Source organism: Hylobates moloch, unplaced genomic scaffold (assembly GCF_009828535.3).
Source record: "Hylobates moloch isolate HMO894 unplaced genomic scaffold, HMol_V3 SCAFFOLD_12, whole genome shotgun sequence".
NCBI classification, from domain to species: domain Eukaryota; kingdom Metazoa; phylum Chordata; class Mammalia; order Primates; family Hylobatidae; genus Hylobates; species Hylobates moloch.
The window spans coordinates 84,971,301-84,994,840 of NW_026652287.1; the positions used below are offsets into that span (position 1 = coordinate 84,971,301).

At 31.0% G+C, this 23,540-nt stretch overlaps 1 protein-coding gene across 1 annotated transcript in view; it reads left to right on the forward strand.

Moving 5' to 3' along the window:
• LRRIQ1 (leucine rich repeats and IQ motif containing 1) overlaps window positions 1-23,540 on the forward strand; it is a 199,916-nt gene that overhangs the window by 11,095 nt on the left and 165,281 nt on the right. The window contains 7 exon segments of the mRNA XM_058425629.1: window positions 540-698; window positions 2,882-2,993; window positions 7,107-7,198; window positions 8,417-8,534; window positions 9,692-9,915; window positions 13,870-13,944; window positions 17,010-18,644. Of these exon segments, the coding sequence (XP_058281612.1) occupies window positions 567-698; window positions 2,882-2,993; window positions 7,107-7,198; window positions 8,417-8,534; window positions 9,692-9,915; window positions 13,870-13,944; window positions 17,010-18,644 (2,388 nt within the window). The 5' untranslated portion in view covers window positions 540-566.

Sequence of the window (23,540 nt, forward strand, 5' to 3'; positions counted from 1 at the left end):
CGAAAGGGAAAGAGGATGGAAAGAAGGAATGAAGAAAAGAACAAGAAGACAGGTTGAAAGGTCAGGCCCTTGAGGAAAGAAAAAAAAGAAATTTAAACTAGTGTCATGAAAAATAAAACGATAGCTGACTAGTATGTTTTCAAACCTTATTTGGGACTAAGACCAACAGCGAAAAATAAAAAACAGAACATTAACAAAAACACATATTACATTCCAACTCATGCATACATACCTACATTTATATGTATTAATAACTGAAACAAAAATTTTATAAACAATTCTGATCTTTATTATATATAGTGCAATTATATAAACATATAAATCAGTAAGAGTATTAGGGTACAATTACAGTTGATCATTTTGTAGTCAAATTTTAATAAGAATTATTGAAGAGATACAACAATGTTTGGTGTAACCATAAGAAGGTGTAATAAAAGTTTGTTAAATTAAAACATGTTTAAATAAATATGTTGGATTGGTGTGACAAATTAGAGAACACGTAATTTTTAGTGACATATTAGCCCTTCATGTTTTTAAAGCAGTCCTGTGCTTTATTATGAAGAATAATGGACGACGATGACGCAAAGCTCAAAGCAGAAATAGAAGCTGAATTGGATAAACTCAGCATTTCCTCCTTGGAAAAAGAGGACATTGAGAGTGATTCAAAATCAGAAACCCAGAATGATGATAGTGATACAGTAAGTATTGCACTTTTGAGCCTTTTAACAGGAGTAGACTTTTAGGAGAAATGTTACTTTTCTCAGGATGTTTTTATATACTTCTCATTTTTAGCAGCATTGTTATAAACAATTTATATAAATATAAATTATTTTGAATATATATAGTCACCTATACATCTTTGTAAAATTGGGATTATTATTATATATATTTGTATCCTGATTTTTGTTTTTACTTGTGAACATTTTAGCATGATTAAATTACATGGGAAGAAAAATGTATATGAAATCTTTTGACATATCAAAATGGTTACTTTTGGGAATAAAACAAATTATCCTTTTATTTGTGTATTTTTACCAATGTTTATATGCTTACAGAGTTTATTCATGGATTTATTCATTTATACCATATCCTTAATCCAACTGGAATTTATTTTCAGGAATGTTATGAAATATAGAACTAACTTGAAAGTCTCCTGCACATATTGAGCTAATATTTCCAGTGTGTCTTGTTTAATAATCTACCTTTTCTCAATTGATTTGTCATATGTCTTATTGATAGTTATTGTACATGTGATCTGTCCAAGGCTGTCTATTCTTTTCCATTACTTTGTTCATTATTTTTCTACTGTTGTATATTTTTAAATATTGAGTGGATCAAATTCTTCACATTGTTTTATTATTTCAAAATCTTAACTGAACTAAGCTTTTTTTAAAAAAGAAAATTTGTTTAAAGATTTCAGAACTTTGTATTTTATTAGGATTGCACTAAACCTACCTATTACATTTAGAAAAATTAATATTGTTACATTATTATGTCTTTTATCCAGAGCTAATTCAAATGAGACAAAAAAATCTGAAATTCTTTATTTGAATATGAAATCCAACAGAATAATGAATTGTATTATATTTTATTATACATTTTTATATAAAGGAAGAAGAAAATTTTAAAGCCCTTCTGTTTCAATTAAGATACCTCACTATTATTTATATCACTTAGAATCAATGTAAGTATTATTACCAGGGAAAAAATTGTTAACTAAGGATTTAGAGATTATGAACTATATTTCCCAGGACATAACAACAATCTCTATAATCCAGGTAGCTTAAAATGTTTCTTACTTAAACAAGAAATAGAAATCTCAATGCAGGACAGATGCCAGAAAAGTAGAAATGATATTTTTGTCACTATTTTTAATATACTACTTTATCAGGACTCATTTTATGACATATAATTTTACATGCCTTTCTGTAGTACTAAGAGAAAGGTAATATTTTCTCATTATCTTCTGATGTTCATTCTCAAAACTCAACACTGAATTGCATTAGTTAGGATAGAGAAAATAAAGCTGGCTGTAAATCCTAAATTCAACACATGAAAACCCAGTATGGCAGACAATATTTGTTTTTAGTTAAATAAAAGCAGGTGCATATCATGTTCTTCTATATAGAAACATTTATATTGTTTCATTCATGCCATGCTTGAGGTCCCTCAATGAAGTGTTGTCATCATGTGGATATATGTAACTTCAAGATTATTAGTAAAATTGTTGCTAGATACTTCAAGTATTTTGTTGTTATGAATATTATTTCTTTGCATTATATTTTCTAACTAGTTACGGTGTTTATGGAGGAAGGAATTTTATTTTCGCATTTTGCATATCAATATATTTAGCTATTTAGAAAATTTACAAATCAACTTATATAGGCTATATTGGTAGATATTTTATAACAGCTCACAGATGTGACTAAATTTGTGTATGATAATCACAAAGCCAGTTTTGAATGTAATAAATAATTATATCAGGTATTAGTTTGACATTAAATATTTTTAAAAAATAATCTTGCAGTTTTGATTAATATTTGATAATATTTATTTGAAGTTAGAATTAATCTAAAAATATATACAACTATTGAGGGCATTCAAAAATAAACAGCCTCTAATAAAGTTAACGAAAGTGATGTGTAGGTAACTCTTTTCATTTGTTTTCTTAGAGTTTTCTAGAAATGCACAACCACCTGAAAATTAAAAAGTAAACTTTTAGCCACATATATTTGTCTGAACTATGCTGTTTGTATGGAACCTTTTTACTTCATTTACATGTTTTGGTCACATTTTTGATGTGGAATGAAGGGTCCAAAATTTGACACATAATTTTGATAATAAACACTTTCACAGTTTCTTGTATTATTCAAATTTTTAGGATTCAGTTGAATTACCAGAATCAGTTCTTCATTGTATTAACATCATAAAGAACAGGAGTAAAGCTGTTGAAGAGCTCATTCTTCAGGACCTGGAAGATACTGATATTTTGAGTAAGTACTATTTTCATCTGTCTGGCAGATAAGCTTTCCGTAAGTATGAACAAATTATAATTTAGTAAACTAAATTGCTTCAAGTTCTTATCTTACTGTGCACATGTGTATACATTTAGTGTATTTCTAATATATCTATAGTATATTGGACTGTTGGGTTTAGTTCATTCATTATTTTTTTTTTACTATCTTTCTTAGGTCTTCAGTAAATACCATCAGCATTTTGTTTCCACAGTCCTAATTAATACCAGACATCCTATTATTTTATATTAAAGAAAATAAAACTAATCAAGAGACTGTTTTAGCAGTATGAGTATATACATCTTTTTTTTGGGAAAAATATAATCGTTTGTTTGAAAAGCCCAACAGTATTTTGCTTGAATTGTGCAAATTTACTTCTTGGAATTGTTCTAAGACTAATGGAAAGATCAAAGATTTAATTAGAATTAATCTTGGCCTGGTTTATAATGAGAAATGGCAGCATTCTAAATGTTCAACAAGACTTTTTTGTTGAATAATAAACCTATTTTAAAAAATGACTTAGACAAATATTTAACGGAAAAAATATTCATGATATGTTAAAAACTATTTTAAAATTAAATGGCATTTATGTAAGTATTAGTATAAATTACAATGTAGATATTCATATTCATTCAATAAATATTGCTTTGTGATAGAATGTGTTCTAGTAACTAAGAATACAGCAGTGAAGAAAACAGGCAAAGATTCTGTTTCTTTGTTTTAATGTTCGAGTGTAGGGAGACAGATAATAAACAAATATGCAATATTTCAATAGTGATAACTGCTATGAAGGAAAAAAATGTAAGGAGATAGAGACTGGAGTTTGCTATTTTAAATAGTCAGGGAAGGTCTCTGTGACAAGGTGATTTTTGAGCAATGACTTAATGAATGTAAAGCTGAGCCACATGGTTATCTAGGAAGCCTGTATTCTGGAAAGAGGGAAGTATAAAGGCCCACTGAGTGGATTTAATATGTTTGAATAACAGCAAGTAAATGTTTCTGGTTGTATCTGCGAAAACAAGGGATTAGATGATATAGGGCTCTTCTAAACCATTTTGTGGACTTTGGATTCTATTCTCAACATATAAAAAATTTTGAGTAAACAATGACAGTATCTGAATTTTATTTGGAAACAATCATTCTGTTGACTGTGTAGAGAATATGCCTTGAGGTAGTCAAGCTACTACAAGACTATTGCAGTAATGTGATAAGAGATGAGAGTGGTTTGAGTAGACATGAAGAAATATGGCCATATTCTGGACATTATTTTAAGGTAGAAAGAGAAGCGTATATTGGTGGACTGGTACAAAGTGAAGAGAGGAAGGTGGCTCCATGATTTTTGTTCCAAACACCAGCATGAATTGCTATGTAAAGATTTACTGTATATTTTGACAATGATTATCTATGGTTGAATTATGAAGAATGTTAATGACATGTTTTGTTTATTTTTACTAAGATTTAAACACTGAAAATATAAATAAATTGACAGTTATACAGCCTATTTATAGCCTAATTATAAAAAAAAATCAAGGAAAACACAACTGTAGAAATTAGTCACATGAATTGAGATACAACTACAGTTACAGTAGTGGTTTAGAAAATTATGAGATCTTGTATATGACTCTAATCTAATCTAATCTGATCTCTAACAAGATCAAATAAATCAGAGCCTTATAAAAGAGATTTGACAATCACAGTGAGTAAAATAATTTTCCCAGAAAATTTAAATTAATTTTTAAAAATGGTTAATTATTTAAATTATTTAAAATTATTAAATTTATATTAGTAGAATTAATTATTTTAAGTATAAATTATTAAAATTAATTATTTTAATTTATTAAATTAAAATAATTATTAAAATTAAATTTATTATAAGTTTATTATTCATTAAATTATTACTAATATGTATTATTTATTAAATTTGAATTTACTGAAATTTAAATTATCATCCTGTGTAATAATTTAATAATTTACATTATGTATTCATTCTTATATGAATTATTTAATTTAAATTATTTATTACATTATTACACAGGATGATAGTTTAAATTAAAATTAATTAAATTAATGATTTTTCAAGAAAACTTAAATTATCAAAATTATTTGAAAAAGTGAAAAACAAATCAATAATATGGCAAAGAGGTGGAAAGAGATTTCTCAAATGTTGCTAAACTGGGAAAGATGTTGCAACTAAATTCTTATAACCTATTAAGGAGCAAAAATACTTTATTTCTAAAAGCTGTATATTTCAGATCAAAATTGTACAAGCGTAGCACAGATAAAAGAAACTAGAAGCTAGTTTCATTTATGAATATAGATGTATTGATTGGAGTTCTCAGTTGTAGAAAACAGACTCTCTAGCTACTTTAGGCAGTAAGTTTTTTTGTTTATTTTTATAAGGAGAGATGTTCTGAATATTTATTGCTGTGTTATGAATATAGATGTATTGATCGGGGTTCTCAGTTGTAGAGAACGGGCACTAGCTGCTTTATGGGCAGTAAGGTTTTTTGTTTATTTTTATAAGGAGAGATGTTCTGAATATTTATTGCTGTAAAACAAAGTTAGAAAGTTAAAATAATTTATTATTATATCTTTTGATTCTGTTGGTTGACTGGGCTCACCTGGACAGTTCTTGCTTGGGTTTTTCATGCATTTATAGTCAGATGTTGATTTAAGTCTGTAGTCATCTGAAGGCTTGACTGGATTAGAATTCCAAAATAGCTCATTAAAATGTCTGGCTACTGATGCCACCTGTTGGCTGGAGAGTTCAGATGTGGCTTTTAACTGGAGGCACCTACATGTAGGCTCTCTCTGTGGCATTCGCTCCTCAGATCATGTAGATTCTGAGAAGTGTTCTACAGCAAAATACCAAGAGACCAAAGTGGAACCTTGTAGGGCTTCTCATGATCTCTTCTCAGACATCACGCGTCATTTCTGCCACATCCTGATGGCCACGCAGGGTCAGCCTATGTCCTATGTGAGAGGGAACTACACAGGTTATGTATACCAGTAGGTATGATTCTTTGGGAGGAACATCTTTGGGGACTATCTACTAGACTAAGTAACCGAATTATTAATAAGACTGAAGAAGCAGTCTCTAGTCTAAACATCCAAGGTGTAGAACAAACCCCACACATATATCATAAAACTGGGCTGCATCAGAAGCTGCTGTCTGCTATACTTAAGAAGTTCAGAGACATTAGTCCTCTACTATACACTCCTGTCTCCCAACTCCGAGCTCCCTCTACCACATTTTGGCTCATAGAAATAAAAATATCATCACCTGCCTCCCTTTAGACATAATAATTTGTGAAAAAAAAGAATTATATAAATATGAACATAAACTAAATCACTCTCAGAAATCTAGCTGTGAAGGTATCTGGATGATGTCATTTTTTTATTTTCGACCTCTCACACAGGAAAGCATGCCAGAAAGGTAGTGAATAGGTATTAAAAGAAAATCTATAATATCTGACAAAATACGTATGAATAATCGGTTAGCCAGCAGAATGGTCCTCTGTAAAGTTAGTTTGCTATTGGGAAACATTACCATGTTATAACATATCAATTGAGTGAAAGAAAATAAACATAACTACATCTGCACACATAATTAAAAATTATAAAATTCAACAACTCATAAAATAAGAAATATAATTCATCTTATTTTACATGGTAATAATTATAATTTTTAAATTAATATTTGTATTAAAATGTTTTCAATACGTTGTGCAAGGTCATATCTGGTTTGTGGCAGATAGAGTTGAATTTTTGTTGATTTCTAATCAAGGTGCCATTGCAGTATCAAGCCAGGCATGATTCTTTATGCCTGGGAAATAAACTTCAGGCACTAGAATATGGAAAATGATAGAGTCAAAGCACTTCAGAAATTTATTACTTTTATTTTTAGAATAAAGATAACAGATTTCCTCTATTATTTGTTCTTAATAATTTTTCTGTTATTTTGAGTTACTCTTACTCATCAACAATATACCCTGATAGAATTTGAGATTAAAAATTAAGAAAGAGTTTGAAATTTTGAGATGTTGTATTGTACTCTAATATTGGAAGTTATATATATTTTTCTTTCTCTAGGCTGTAGTTATGGAGCAGTTTCTAATAATCATATGCATTTAAGGACAGGACTATCAACTGAATATGAAGAAAGTTCAGAGCAATTAATTAAGGTATATATTCAATATTTGACTTAAAATATTCACTATTACAATTAGAAATTTTCTCTCTTACACAAGATTTATACTTCACTGATTTTAAGTTCCCTGATTTAAATATTAAAAATTTAATTATTTTTAAGCAAATCATCTGTGGTTTTATGGTTTCTTCTAGCATATGATATAAAAACACTCAATTTTCAATCTTTAAGAATATTAAAAGTGATGGGTTGAGCCATTTATACCTGGCAATTTAATGTGAATGTAGATAAAATAGTAGAACTATATTACACAACTTTGGTTGTCTAAAAATTCTGAGGAAAATAATGAATATGCTCTTATTTACTCTTTCTTAGGAATGTACTATGTTCCTGCAGAGACGTTATAGAAAATTTAAATTTACAATACTTTATAGTAGTTTTTAGAAACAAATAAAAGAAAAACTTACTTAAAAAATAAGAAGAGCCTTAGCAGTTTATTAAGTTAAAATCCCACAAATGTATTTAAGAGAAAGTCTCTCCTAAAGATTCACTTCTTAGATTGATTTTTACCTCTCATTTTGTCCAACTTTCTCTCCTTTTACCTGTTTCTCCTCCCTAATGTGTTTAACATAACTTGAAAATTGCTTATATATCTCTTATTCTTTTTGAATGTTTTACTCTATTGAATTTTTTTTGTAATACTCAAATTTGAAATATTAATTTTAAATTATTATACTGTTACTTCCTTGGAATAAATAGCCTGTATCTTTCTAACCAAAGTATGGTAAAAATATAATTATGGAAAATAATTGATATAAATGATGTATATATAATTTAGGTTAGAGAATAGTTCTCTTTTGTATCATATAGAATATATAAAAAGTTTGTGTATGTGAACAGTCACTGCAGTCAGAAAAATAGAAATATATTAAAAGGAAAACATTAGTAGAAACATTTTGAAGTGATTGTCAAATGGTTTAATTGAATATTGTGGAATAATATTAAATAATATTAAAGACTTATTAGAGTTCTGAAAAACATAAGGAGGGTTACTAATGCTTGCATGGGAAAACTTTTTTATTCATTGTAAAGAGAATAATTACCAATGTGCTGCAGATTTGTATTTGAGAGAAATCTGGAGTACATTAAAATTCTTGGTATATACATATAAATATTTAATGTATTATTAAAATGACAGCTTTACTCTCTATTTTGATTTTCTTTAATCATTGGTACTCATTTAACCTCTTAGATATTATCTGAAATAGAAAAAGAAGAATTTATGAGAAGTAAAACCGATTGTGCCAGTCCTGATTTTGTTCCTGAGCCTAGTCCTCATGACTTGCCTGTGGATGAACGTGTTTTACCAGGTGGACTAAATTGCTCAATGATATGTTTGTTAATTTTTATATGATTGATCATAGTTATCTAAAAATAATTGGACAGTTGATTTTTGTTATTTTGACATTTAGAAAAGCAATTACAATGTTTGAAGATTATTGTGCCTTTGCTATACTTATTAAATTACATATCATCATAGACTTTTAAGCCTTCTAAATTTACTTGATTTAAATATTTTTTCCACATGTTCAGCTGATTGCAATAGATTTGACTATCCCTGACTTTATTTAGTATCTCTTAACTATCTCTTAACTATTTCTTAATGACACACACACACGCACACGCGCGCGCGCGCGCACACACACACACACACACACACTTGTGGGTTTTATTTTTATATTAAGTTTTGTGGAATATTTTAAGTCAACTTATGTGACTTTATTCACTTCAGTGACATTTCTATGTCTATTCAACAATGTATTTTATTGTTGCATATTCTCACTTTGGGAATATGTTGACTTTTTTTTTACTTTAAGATTCCTCAAGGATCTAGAATTAGAAATACCATTTGATCCAGCCACCCCATTACTGGCTATATACCTGAAGGATTATAAATCATGCTGCTATAAAACACATGCACACGTATGTTTATTGCGGCACTATTCACAATCGCAAAGACTTGGAACCAACCCAAATGTCCATCAATGATAGACTGGATTAAGAAAATGTGGCACATATACACCATGGAATACTACACAGCCATAAGAAAGGATGAGTTCATGTCCTTTGTAGGGACATGGGTGAAGCTGGAAACCATCATTCTGAGCAAACTATTGCAAGGACAAAAAACCAAACACTGCATGTTCTCACTCATAGGTGGGAATTGAACAATGAGAACACTTGGACACAGGAAGGGGAACATCACACACCAGGGCCTGTCATGGGGTTGGGGGAGGAGGGAGGGATAGCATTAGGAGATATACCTAATGTAAATGATGAGTTAATGGGTGCAGCACACCAATATGGCACGTGTATACATATGTAACAAACCTGCACGTTGTGCACATGTACCCTAGAACTTAAAGTAAAATTAAAAAAAAATTAAAAAAATTACTTTTATACTTTGAATTAGTTTTGACAGTTTTGATCTTACAAATAATGTTGTTATTTTTCTTCATGGGTGCAGATGATGCTGATATAAATTTTGGATACTGTGAAGTGGAAGAAAAATGTAGACAATCTTTTGAGGCTTGGCAAGAGAAACAGAAGGAATTAGAAGATAAAGAGAAAGAAACTCTTAAAGCTCAGAGGGATAGAGAAGAAAAACAATTTCAAGAAGAAGAAGAAAAGCGACATTGCTGGATGAAACAATTTAAAATTGAAAAGAAGAAATTAGAGAATATTCAGAAGGTATTTTGCTTTTGTTTTTCATGTATTTTTAAAATCAGTAGCTACCTCTGAAGAATATTGATATTTGGATTGTGGTGCAGATTTGAGCTTAATAGTATGACTTTTAATTACTCTCTGATAGAGGAAGAAATCGACTGTGAATTAACAGTATTTAATATGAGCTCCTTGATTAGTTTTTATTGAAATTCATTGGAAGGTCAGACACACTTTTGATCTTAGGGGCCAATGGAGTCTATGAATTTCAAGGGTCATCGTGGATAGTCTGAAATTTACAATATACGTTGTTGTTTTTCTTTATATGCTTCTAAACATTGGAAAAAGCAATGAAAAATTCTTGAGTATGCATTGACCTTGCTATGTGGTCTGGCATATGACATGCAAAACATATTTAAAAGTAGTTCAACCATTTAGGGACAGTCTGTGCCCCAGCTTCATAATCAAGCTACTTTCTTGAACTGGAAACTTTTTGGTGTGAAGTTTTGTACTGTTTTCATTTCTGTCGTATGTGTTGTTGGTGTTGTTTTCCCCCTAGGAGATCCACACAATCAGGTCATGGTAGTGGTATATCAGTATTGAGAAACTGGTGGATTTTAGGACCCTACTTGGAGGTCATCAGAATCTTAGAATATTTGGGTTACAGGCATGACAGACTTCTCTATCTTTCATGATTAAAGTTGATTTATACATTATCCAGAACTTGCTGGGTTTGAGTGTTGCATATAAAGAACATTAGCTTGTTCAGCATTTTTTAGTCCTGCATGTTGAGGACATTTCATTTCTTGACTATGTAGAAAATAAACACATTAAAGGCTGGGCGCGGTGGCTCACGCCTGTAATCCTAGCACTTTGGGAGGCCGAGACAGGCGGATCACGAGGTCAGGAGATCGAGATCATCCTGGCTAACACGGTGAAACCCTGTCTCTACTGAAAATACAAAAAATTAGCCGGGCGTGGTGGCGGGTGCCTGTAGTCCCAGCTACTCAGGATGCTGAGGCAGGAGAATGGCATGAACCCGGGAGGCAGACCTTGCAGTGAGCCGAGATCACGCCACTGCACTCCAGCCTGGGCGACAGAGCGAGACTCTGTCTTAAAAAAAAAAAAAAAAGAAAAGAAACACAGTAAAATAAATTGTAATATTGTAGAACTAGTTATGCCATGACTTTTTCTAATAGTAAGAAATGAATCTTTAATTTTCCTTTAGTTATGTTTTCTTTTCCATAGACCAGAATGACATAGTCATTTCTGAGATCAAAAGCTTTAAAAAAAAAATCCAAAATAGATTGAGTATAATGTAGATTATCGAGTAGTATTTGCTGGTTTGTACTAAAATGTTCTTTTAGTTCTTTAAAATGTTCTTTTGTTCTTTAAAACAAAAGAAAAATCATGAGATTATTCCTATGTTTTTCTTTAGCTGTTCTTTGATTGGCTTTTTAAAGGCTGTGTATGATAGGCTTCTTAAAGAGTGGTTATTTATACTATATCAATTTTTTCATTTCTCATCCAATTCTAATCCTGCTAGGTTTCTTGCAGCATTACTACTGAATGAAACTGTTCTTGAGGAAGATAACCAATGACTTCTATGTATTATACTCACAGGTTTCTTTCAGCTATTTTGGCCTCTGTAGCATTTTATGCCGGCAAAAATTTGATGGTTGACCATTTTACTTTCCGTTGACTTCTGTGAGATCCCATTGTCTTGATTCTCTCACATCTTTAGCAATTACTAATTGATATCCATTTTAGACTTCATTTTCTCTCTCTGTCCTTGTGTTTTCCATTAGGCTGTTCCTGCATTGCTATAAAGAAAATGCCTGAGACTGGGTAATTTTTAAAAGTGGCACACACTTTTAAATGACCAGATCTAATGTGCACTCAGAGCAAAATCTCACTTATCACCAAGGGGATGGTCAAAGACCTTCATAAGGGACCTGCTCCCATGATCCAAACACCTCCCACCAGGCCCCACCACCAACACTGGGGAGTGGAGTTCAAACTGAGAGTTGGGTAGGAACTAACATCATGGATTCTATTTTTGTCCCTTTCTTTTCTTACTCCATATACCTCCTCTCTTGATAATTTCATCTTAATGAATTCCCTAATGTGTCCTTTATTATGCCTTGGTGCTTAAAACAAATGACCGTTGATAACCAAATCTACAATTGTATCAAAACAAGGTAGACTACATAACTCTCCTGCAAAAACCACATACTCAGAGAACTTTATATATCTAAAACTGAATGCATTGTCTTTCTTTCTGAGTTGTTCTTCCCTGGGATTCTTAATTTTAATAAGCCACATTATCATCATTAGTCCAAGGTAGAAAAATGAGGGTAATGTTTTATTCTTCCTTCTTTTTTATTACTATCTTCCCTCCAATTATTCTATTACCATCTTCTCATCCATGTACTTTACAGCTCCTTTGTAGTTCAAGCTGCCTGAGGGTCTAACTTGAGATATTTACTATATTCTCTAATTGGTCTCCCTACCTTTGGTCTTACATTTCTCACACTTATCCATAGCACTGTCAGACAACTATTTATTTAAAAATATGTTACTTCCATGCTTAAACCTCATCAAAAATTCCCATAGCTCATGTGAAATAATGATCAAAGAACTTTTCCCACTTTTTAAAATATCTAATGAATTGGTAATTTGTGGTAATTTCATGTTTGCATTGTCTTTGCATCTGTTCTCACTCTTGCTACCTATCTACAGAAGGCCATACTGATTCTCACATGGCCATTTCTCATACTTTCTGATACAGTTTGGATGTTTATCCTCTCAAAATCTCATGGAATCCCCAGTGTTGGAGGTGGGGCCTAGTGGGAAGTATTTGGGTCATGGAGGTGGATCCCTCATGAATAGCTTGGTGCTCTCCCCATAGTAATGACTGAGTTTTTGCTCCATTAGTTGCCACAACATCTGACTGTTAAAAGAGCTTAGCACTTTCTCTTCTCTCTCTCTCTTGCTGCCTCTCTTGCCATGTGACACACTGGCTCCATTTCTCTTCCACCATGAGTAAAAGCATCCTCAGGCCTCACCAGAACCAGATGCAGGCACCATTCTTCTTGTACAGCCAGCAAAATCATGAATTAAATAAAACTCTTTTCTTTATGAATTATCTAGCCTCAGGTGTTCCTTTACAGTAACACACTAATATAATTTGCTCACCGATCTCCTTGTCTCCTTAGTTCTCTTTTAATTTTATCTAATGTAAACTGATGATTTTCATAAAAACAGAGATGTAATGATTTTCCTAGCTCAAAATGCTTAATAAGTGCCAAAAATGTGTCTCTTCTTGAAAACGTAGTGATTTCAAATACAGTCTTTTGCATAAAACCTTTCATGATCTAATTATCATGCCCATTATGATTTTTTATATTTTTCTCTTGCAACAAACTTATTCTGCTAGATTTTGGGTAATGTGTAAATTTATGATAGTGTCTTCACATTATCAGAAGAGTTTTTGAAGAAGGGGGCTGTATTTTACTGATCTTTGTTTATTCTGAGGAGTCTTATCGAATGTGTTGATAAAAAGTTATTGAAAGAAAACCATTACTTATTGAACTGATTTATGTGAATTAAATGGTATGACACGGTGAGGAAACAATCGTAACACAAAACCCATTTTACAAACATTATTGTAATTTTTACAATGCCCAACAGTGTTTCAAGCCAATACATTATATTCTGTGAATAAACACACTCAAATACAACAACTTTCCCAGGTTGCAAACTTCTTTATGTTCTCAGAATGGAAACCCTAGGTATTATTTATGTGACACTTCAGTTTGAGATTAAAGGTTGTTATCCCAGTACTAAAAATTGAAAGCCATTGGTTGGGTTGTCATCTTTAACTATTGTTTACAAATATATTTTATGAGAATCATATATAATTAACACAATATTTTTGATATTTGAGTATAGTCGTATTTATTATTATCATATGTTCAGCAAGAACAGGACAAGATGAATGATGAACTCTATAAAGAAGAGAAAATTTGGAAAGAAAAGTTTAAACAGCATGAGGTATCTATTTGTTGTTTTTAATTAGCACATTAAGCTTTCTTTATTTGAAATTACTATGCTTGAAATGGTTATTTTTAGATAATGCTGCCTAAGTAGTATAAGATTTTAGTTTATTACAGCATTAAAAATTTATTAATCCTCAGAAACACTTCTTGAAATAGAATGTCTTGAAAATGAGAGTTAGCTGGTTTGGTGAGTGTTGTCTATATAAAATTGTAATTCTAACATTTCTTTTAAGGTTTGATGAAATGTACCATTTTGAATATTTCTTTATGTTCAAAGATTGTTATGAAAGCTTACTCTTTTTCCTAAACACAATTAATTTTGTTCTGAATATAAGATTATTCTGATGATACATTATTGATGAAGTTTTAGTTTTTATTTTCTCTGGAGTTTTTATATACAATTATTTTAAGTAATTACAAATTTAAAGTAGATATCTCCCATAATCCTGTTATTTAACTAAACATTATCCTTTTTTGTATTCCTTTCAAATCTTTTTAAAATTTATATAAACCTGCTCCTGCAAAAGTAGGTGTCTACTACACATTGTCAAGTTAAAAAGCTGGTTAAGCATGTAAAGAGATAGAGTCATATGAATGACAAGTGACAAGAAAAAGACAATAATAGCTCACCTGTAGATAATCCAAAAGTTAAGTATAGTAGAGCTGTTAGAATACCTATAATTATCATCCAGTAGCAAAATACTTAAACAGGTGATGTGAAAAGAAAAATAGCGTTTATAATGAAGTACCAACTCTACATTCTAGAGTTTAAAAAATTCAATATATAAAATTAAAATTCAGTGGGTGAATTTGATTGGACATAGCAGATGAGACCATTAGTGAAATGAGACAGTTCAATAGAAAATATCCAAATTAAAGCACTGGGAAGAAAAAAAAATGAGAAAAGAGGAAAAGAGCACAAGAAATATGTGATACATGGTGAAAAGATATAAAATTTGTATCATATCTTAAAAGGAGAGGAGAGAATGGGGCAGAAGCTATGAGGTAAAGAGATAATGGTTAAAAAGGTTTCAATTTGTTTTTTAAAAATCAACCAGCATATTCAAAGATGAAAAATAATTTCCAAATAGGATAAATACAAAGAAAATGCCACCTTGGAATAAATAGTACAATTATTGAAGTTCAAAACAAAGGAAAAATAAAGTCTTAGAAGCATCTGGAGGATAAAAGATGCATTACATAAAAAGGAGTAACAGTAAAACAAATAGCCTTCTTTAAGTAAAATGATTGAAGAAAGAAGATGATTCAAAAAACTAAGTATTCAGTGATAATGGTTTCTTTATTATGCTCTTTGAATCCTGACTCTTATTCCAATTTCTGGACTCAATTTTTAATTTCCTAGAGTATACACTTAAATACTTGTCAAAAAACATTTTTGGATGCTAGATTTTCTCAATATTTGTTTGCATATTTGAAAATATTTTTAGTTTGCTTTCAAAAATGAATGGTCAGTTTCTTTGGGCGTAGAATACAGGTTTATTACCACTTTTAACAATGTAAAGATATGACTTCATTGCATATTTATTTATTTTTGCCTATGCTATCTATGATGGCAAATTTGATACCTTTCCCTTACACTCTTTTGAAGCTTTAGGATTTTTCACTTTATACATTCATCCACACATATTTACTGGTTTTCTACTAGGTCAGGCACTTCTCTGAGTGTTTAAGATACGGCAGTACATAAAACTGAAAATAACCCCTACTTTCAAATATGATACACAATTCCCAAGGAGGAGAGATACAAAGAAAATCACACCTTGGAATTAAATAGTACTATTCAAATTCAAGACAAAGGAAAAATAAAGTGTTGGAAGCATCCAGAGGAAAAAAGACACATTATCTAAAAAGGAGCACAGTATAACTAACAGCTTACATTCCCCAGAGTTCTGAAATGTTGCTAGCATCTGTCTAAGTGTGTTGTGTATGTGTGCATGCAATGTTCGATCTTTCTCCCATGGCTTTTTGTTGTTGTTTTTATGAAAACGTATTTTTCTATTATTTTCTTCCCTTCAGTTTTTCTCAGTTCTTTATTCAGGAACTCCTACTAGTCATGTGTTGGAGTTTCTGCGTTAATCTTCTTTACCTCTGACATGTAATTTTTATCTTTGTTATTATTTGTTGTTTGAGGAAAACATCTAATTTTGAAGTTTTTTTTTAAGTAATCAGCTGTCCAGCCATTCTATTTTGATTATTGGTTTAAGTGAGTCATTTTTATTTGAATACTTGAAATATGAGGTTATTCCTGCTTAAATATTTTTTCTAAAATATCTTTAAATTTTTATCTAGTTTATTTATTGAATAGTTTGATTTTCTCAGAAATTGGTTCTTCCTTCTGCTGATTAAAATATAGTCTCATATCCTTTTTGTTAGTTTCCCTTAGATATTTGCTCAATTTTGTTGATCTGCTTACTTTTGGTTTAGGACTCTAGTAAAAATAATATTTTCTTACCTAACTCTAAATATTTCATTAAATGCAGTAGTATGTGGTTATCAACTATTTTGATCATTCGGAAGGGATAAGATATGTGAGTAGGCTGGTTCTATATATTGTTTGTATGTAGGGACTATCTGGCTTTCTTGGTATCATAAGTTTCACAAAATAATTCCTGTTTTTGCAGTCTCAATACTAGCTCTGAGTCTTCTTTATCAGAACTCTTATTCCAGAAAGTTTGAAATCCTTTTCTTCTACATGGTTTTTAGCCTGTGGTTTCCCTTTTGTTGTTGTTTGTTTGCTTATTCTGTGTCTTTCTGATTTTATATGCTTTCTATCTTCAAGGAAATCTTCAATTTATATTTGGGTGGCTTAGGATACATATAACATCAGAGTATCAACTTATCCACATGATTCAATCTCCTAAATATTAAAAAAGTAATATGCTTTAATATAAATGACTTTAGTTTCTCTAAATAAATTTTATAGAAACTTTATTAAGACTTCAGTTTTAGTATTTGTTTTCAATCCACACTTCAGATGACATTTTAGTAACATCTCATGTTTAGTTTATGCTGACTGCCATGTATCTTACTTTGTTTTAGGAGTATATTAGAAACTTGCATTTACAAATGGAAGAAGAAAGAACAAGATTTAAAGACCAACAAGAAAAAGAAAAAAATTGTTTGTTAAAACAGCAGAATAATGCAGCTGTTAAAATTCAAGCTAAATATAAAGCATTTGTAGCCTATCAGAAATATGGCCCAATTATTAAAGAGCAAATTGAAAGTAAGAAAAGGAAAGCAAAAGAGTGGAAGGAAAAGGAAGCAAAAATACGGCAGAAGGAGGAAGAAAATCGAAAAAGATTACAGGAGGAACAAAGGATAAAAGAAGAGAGCAAAAAGCAAAAGGAAGAGGAAAGGAAAAGGAGAGAAAAAGAATATGAAGAAAAAAAGAATATTGTGAAACAAGAAAGAGAGGAACTAATAAGAAAGGAAAAAATAATATTAAGAGAAGATGCAAGCCAACAGCTAATAATAAGTAGTGCATTAAAGAAGAGAGGATATAATAACAAACATTCAAGTCTTGAAGATATTTCAAATGATAAGGGTGATATAGCCAAAAATCTAGTGCATGAAAATTCAAAGAAGCAGGAAGATGTTCTCCTTTGGCTGGTTGAGGAATCAAATATGAAAGAAAACGTAGAGAGACAGACTATATTAAAAGAATCAATACAAGTAAAATTAAAAGAATCTATATCAAGCCAAACAATTCTGGCAGATTTTAAAATGGAAGAAAAAAATGAAAACCTAGCAAAAAAACAATGTTCAGAAGAATTGGCCAAGCAAGAAAGAAAATATGAAAATATAGATAACAAAACTGAATTGGGAAACTCTGATCTAAAAGGAAATCTGAAAGAACAGTTTCTGCTGCAAGAATTAAAGTCTGATGCACAAAAAGAAGAAATCATGAAACATGTCATAAATGAGAATACAGGACAAAAAACCCAGATAATATTAGGACATAACCAAGAAATCAATGAGGTGAAAACCAATGAGGCACAGAAAATAATCAAAGATATTCCACAGAAAAAGATACAAAAAGTAGAAAAAGAAGAGATACAAGAACCGAATGGATTATTATATAAAGATAAGGATACTTCAGTTATTTCAATGAAACAAAAATCACTCTCACTAACATCAGAAAATTCCGAAGATGTAGGAGAAAACGTAATATTAGAAGAAAAAGAAATTTATTCAAAATCCAAAGAAATTGAGGACAACCCAAAAGACAATGCTTGGAATAGAGGCATTGTCATTTTTAACACAACTGATACCATGATAGATATAGAAGGCAAAAGAAATGTCCAAGATTATGTGTTAGGTAGACATGCTCCTTGTGAAGACTTGAGTGACTATAATGCAGAAAGCTCCATGGTATCTAAAGAAGTAAACGCTCTTAAATCTGAGATTAGAAAAATTTCAGAAAAATGCCATGAAAATGGACCTGAACCTGAAAGCATGACCTGCTCTGTATCAGAGTCAACCCTTCTATATTCTATTGAAGAAAAAAGACTAGCCTGGATAAAATCATTTAAACCTTGGCTTGAAATTTTCAAGCAAAATCAACAAAAGAAAATTGTTAGAAGAAAGAGACCTGTGAAATGCCTAGCCAACATGACACCCGCTTTGGATAAACTGGAAATTCTTCGATGTGGCCCTTGGGATACTCTACAGCAGGTATTTCTAATTTTATAATAATTTTTATATTTAATTACAATTAGCTCTTTAAAATGTAACTTTTCAGATCTTAGAAAAAGAAATATTTTGTATACAAGAATTGTCTCTCTTGTTTAATAAAGTTATGAATGAAATAGTACCCCATTTGGGAGGGGATACATCTCAACTAAAATTGTTCGAGGCATCTTCCCTAAGTGACACTGTATAAAAAGCTTTGATTTATATGTTTTAATATCTTGAAGCCTATGTTCAAGGGCCCTACAGTATTATTTAAACCTCAAAGAATGGAAGCATATAGAAAGTTAGGGTTAGAATTATAGTAGGAAACTCCTAAGTAAACGGAAGTTTTCTTTAGACTTGAGCCACCACACCACCTAGTGGCTCCCTTTGGAATAAAGTGGATTTCCTGTCCATGACCACTGTTGTGAAAGAAGGACTTGCATGATAGAAGACCCTAAAGACCCTAGAATTCCTATCTAGAAACAATTATTTAGCGTGTGCTGTTTAAAGGTGGTGCATATATGTCTGAAATGTAAAATAGTTGTCATCAAATGTTACTAATTTTATATGGTTATGGAGAACATAGTTTCAACCAAAATTAAGACACAGAAACTAACAAACATATAGAAAAAGAGAAAATAATATTTTAAACAGTGTAACACTAGAAAGGACTTATGATTAAAATACATATATTTAGCTAAGGCCTGAAAGTCAAATGTATTCAATAAAGTTTATTTAGTTTCTTGATAGACTTTCTTGCTAGACAGATGCCTAGGAGAAAGAACAATCATATTAATAGATAAACATTATTTTGTTTATTCACTCCGCAAATATTCATCTATCCAATAAGATGATCAATATTTATTAGTGGACTAAATAAAAGCAAAGAAAACCCAGTCTTTTCCTTTACGGAGCTTAAACAAATACACACATAAATACGTTATTATGGATCTTGAGAATTGCTGTAAATAAGACTTCAGAGTATCCTGTGAGAGAATAATAAAATAGTGGGATTTTGAAGAGATTTGTGGTATATGAAATAGCAATATAAGAGATGAGAACTGGGACATACACTTTTAAGTGTCTTTTATTTCCTGGGTAATGTATTTGCCACATCTATCAGGTCTGTAGAGCTACATATAGAATCTCTCATCTAGTCTTCCCTGATTTTTTCCTTGGGTATGTTATCTCTGGAATCATGTTTAAGCACTTTTCTTTCTCTAACATATTGCTGCAGGCCTTCCAATATGATAACATTAGCAATTATTTAATTTTCCTCGTATCTGTTAAAGCTAGGCACGAGTGATGGCTTCATGCCTACAGTGTACTTGCTTCAAAAGTGAAAATGAAGTTACAGAAACAGTAGTGTTCCACCCTTTCTTTGTAGGTCTCTGTTCTGTCCAATGAGAAGGAAGTTAAGATGTGTGAACCTCTTTCTCCTTGACATTTCTTCTCCAGCTCACTCTCTGTTCCTTCTTTCGAATGCTTGTCAATTTACATAAAATGATAATTAACTCTTTCTTTTACTTCTTTGAGCAAGGCCTGGCAAACTGTTAAAATCTATAGAATACCTGAAGCTTTGTTGAAATGTGGATTCTTATTCAATAGGTCTGGTGATCCACCCATTCTCCATTCTTGCGATAATTCTAAATGATGATGTTGGTGCTGGTGAATGGACTAATCTGAGTAGCAATGTTCTAAAGGGCACCATAATCCTCTGATCACTTCTTAAAGCAACTATCTCAAGCTTTTAATTTGGCTTTGAAGCATCAAATAGACAGTATAAAGATGAAAAATACATGTGAATGTGCCATATACATGCTAAAACGTTAAGAAAATATCATCTTTTGTTACCAGACAACTCCTGTAAAGATTCTGTTTGGTAGATGGCTTACCATGGTGTCTTTATTCACCACTGTTACTACTGATCCATGGCTCAGTTTCTTTTTGACTTTCTCATCTTTTAGCTTCAGATCTTTGTCTTTATCCTGACCACTCACTGCCATCCTTGGGATGTCCTTCTGGAGATCAACTTAGAAAAGTTTATTGTCTCCCAGTAATGCATTCATTTTGCTTACATTAATCTCTTACTTTGAGACTTCAAGACATAAATCAGATCTTTGTTTTGTTCATACTTCTTTACACATTGCCAGGCAAATAAAGATACTCCTCAAGTTACAATGAAGTTACATCCAAATAAACCTACATAGCTTACAACTGGGCAAAATCATCTGGCAACGTGGTACACTGTAAAGTATTTGTTGTTTACCCTCATGATCATGTGGCTGACTGGGAGCTGCAGCTCCCTCCCATTGCCTGACATTGTGAGAGATTATCATACTTTATATTGCTAGCGTGGGAAAAGATCAAAATTCAAAATTTGAAGTATGGTTTCAACTAAATGTCTATTGATCTCACACCATCATAAAATTAAAAAAAAAATTCTACGTTAAACTATCTCTTGTCAGGAACTATTTGTAATGACTTTCATTACCTGATTATAGGATGGATGGGTGGGGGGATGAATAAATGGATGAATAAAGAATTCCATTCGAAATATCTAATGTAGAGGACAGGTTGATGGATGCAGCAAACCACCACGGCACGTGGCACGTGTATACCTATATAACAAAACTGCACGTTCTGCACATGTATCCCATGTATACATGTAACCTAAAGTATAATTAAAAAAAAAAAGAACTGCAATTGAATGTTAATCTTATCTCCTCATTACTACCAGTTTCACAGTTTAGATAAAGTGTATTGACTGAAGAGGAAATTAATGTAAAATTATTGAAGTGTAGCTTATTAGACTACTAAGTTCTATGTTAAGACTATTTCTAATTTTATTTCTGCCACTTACTGGCTGTGCCACCTTATGCAAATGCTTGACCTGTATGAGCCTCAGTTTTGTCTTTCACAAACTGGAAGAGCAATATCTGTTATATAGAATCATTGAGTTTTAAAATGCTGTATGTAAAGAACATGGCCCAGGGCTTCTAATATCACTTGTCAAATGTGGGTCTCAAGCAAGCAAAGAGAAGGCAAATGGATTGTTTTTGAGGGCTGCTTAATAGCCCGTTTCATCAAAAAAGTTATAAAGTTGAAAATACTAGACCATTGGGTTATATGCAGTAATATCTCAAAAGAGGAGACTAAAGAGCAATAATTATAGGTAATGAATATATTTTTATTTTTTATTTTTAAATGTTTTAACTATTTTTTATTTTTAGCATTTTGCTACTAATGGTAACTTGTATTAAGTAATAACCACCACAAAAAAGGGCACCGAGCTTAAGGATTTTTAAATATTGCTTTATACCATAACATGAATAATAATATTTTAGCTGCTTATTAACTTTTAGATCAGGAAGTCTCACTTCTCTTATACAAAGTAAATTGTAATGAACTGCTATTGGAATAATAGGTGACTTACCTGAAATTATTTTGTAGCTGTTTTATTCAAACCACTAATCAAACCTTGGACTCAGTCCCTTTGCAGCTGATTTTTAAAACAGTATTATTTTTCCCTGCCAAATAGATTTGAGATTGGACCACTGAATAGATGTTCTGAAAAAGTAAAAAAAAAAAAAATAGACTTGTTTCTTGCATTATTTTGTAATTGCGTTTACCATAGATGACTGACACTTCTTAGGTTGAACTCAAGAACAATTGAGAATAAAATCTCTAAAAAGTATATTGCTGAGTTAGGGAATTTTATCTACAATGGGCTGTAAAGGATTTAGGAAAATACAGATGATTAAGTAGAAAATTGATTTGGAATCTGTTATTAAAATATAGTAAGTGTTTCATAGCTTCTATAGGTAAAATAGTTCATTCTCAAGTCATGAGAGTCTGAAAGTATAACTTTTTCAAATGTTTTTACATAATTCTTTATAAGAAAAAGGAAGTATGAGTGCTATAAATATAGTTGAGTTTTGCCACAGGCTAGGGAAGTTCATTCATTTATTTATTTTAAGAAACATTTACCCAACACCCATTATGCTCCAATTGCTGTTTTTCAAGTTGACCATACAGTAATGAACACATATGATTACTAATTCTATATTGACCTTAATTTTGAAGCATAAAGTGGTTTTATGTATGTGGCTCCTGTCATACATGTATCCATAATTAATACAAACATTTATTTTGATCTCATATATTTGGAAAAATATGTGGTCGAGTAGAGGAGTATATTGCTATACTATAAAGATTTTTTTAAAAATGTTCAATGAAAAGAGCTTCAATTAAAGGAGGAAATAGCAAGCTCCTCATATTCAAAAGTAAATACCACTAACAAGGATACTGTAGCAGTTACTTCTGTACTGTAATAAGATTAAAGGACAGAAATTGCCACATCATAAATAACTAGAACGTAATTGTGATTGTATAGTTGATTGAAAGCAACATGTTACTAAATCACACTGAATAATGTAAATTATAATGTTGAGTAGCATTTGTTACTATACAGCTGTAATTGTTGAATTTTCAATTTTTAAGTGGTCAATTCTAAATAATGTTTTCATTTTTAGTGTAGAGCCAGTTTTCCAATTACAGAATGTATATCTGTTTGTTACAGATTAACTAGGCAGTACATAGAAGTTATCTCCATACAAATTGATTAGTATATTTTCTTTCTGAAAAAATTATTAAAAATAAATTTGTTTCAAAATTGCTTTAGATTATGAATAATTGAGACATTCCTAAAATGATTTTGAAACTAGAAGTCGTATTTATCTGAAGTTTTAATTATTGCTTTTGATACTTAAAACGGAGTGGTCTAATTCCTTTCTTTATATCACCATGAACACATGGTCCTTCAATTTACTTACATAAATATGTAAATTTAAAACTTTTAGTTTAATTTAATGCACAGGAAATGTTCCGTACAAA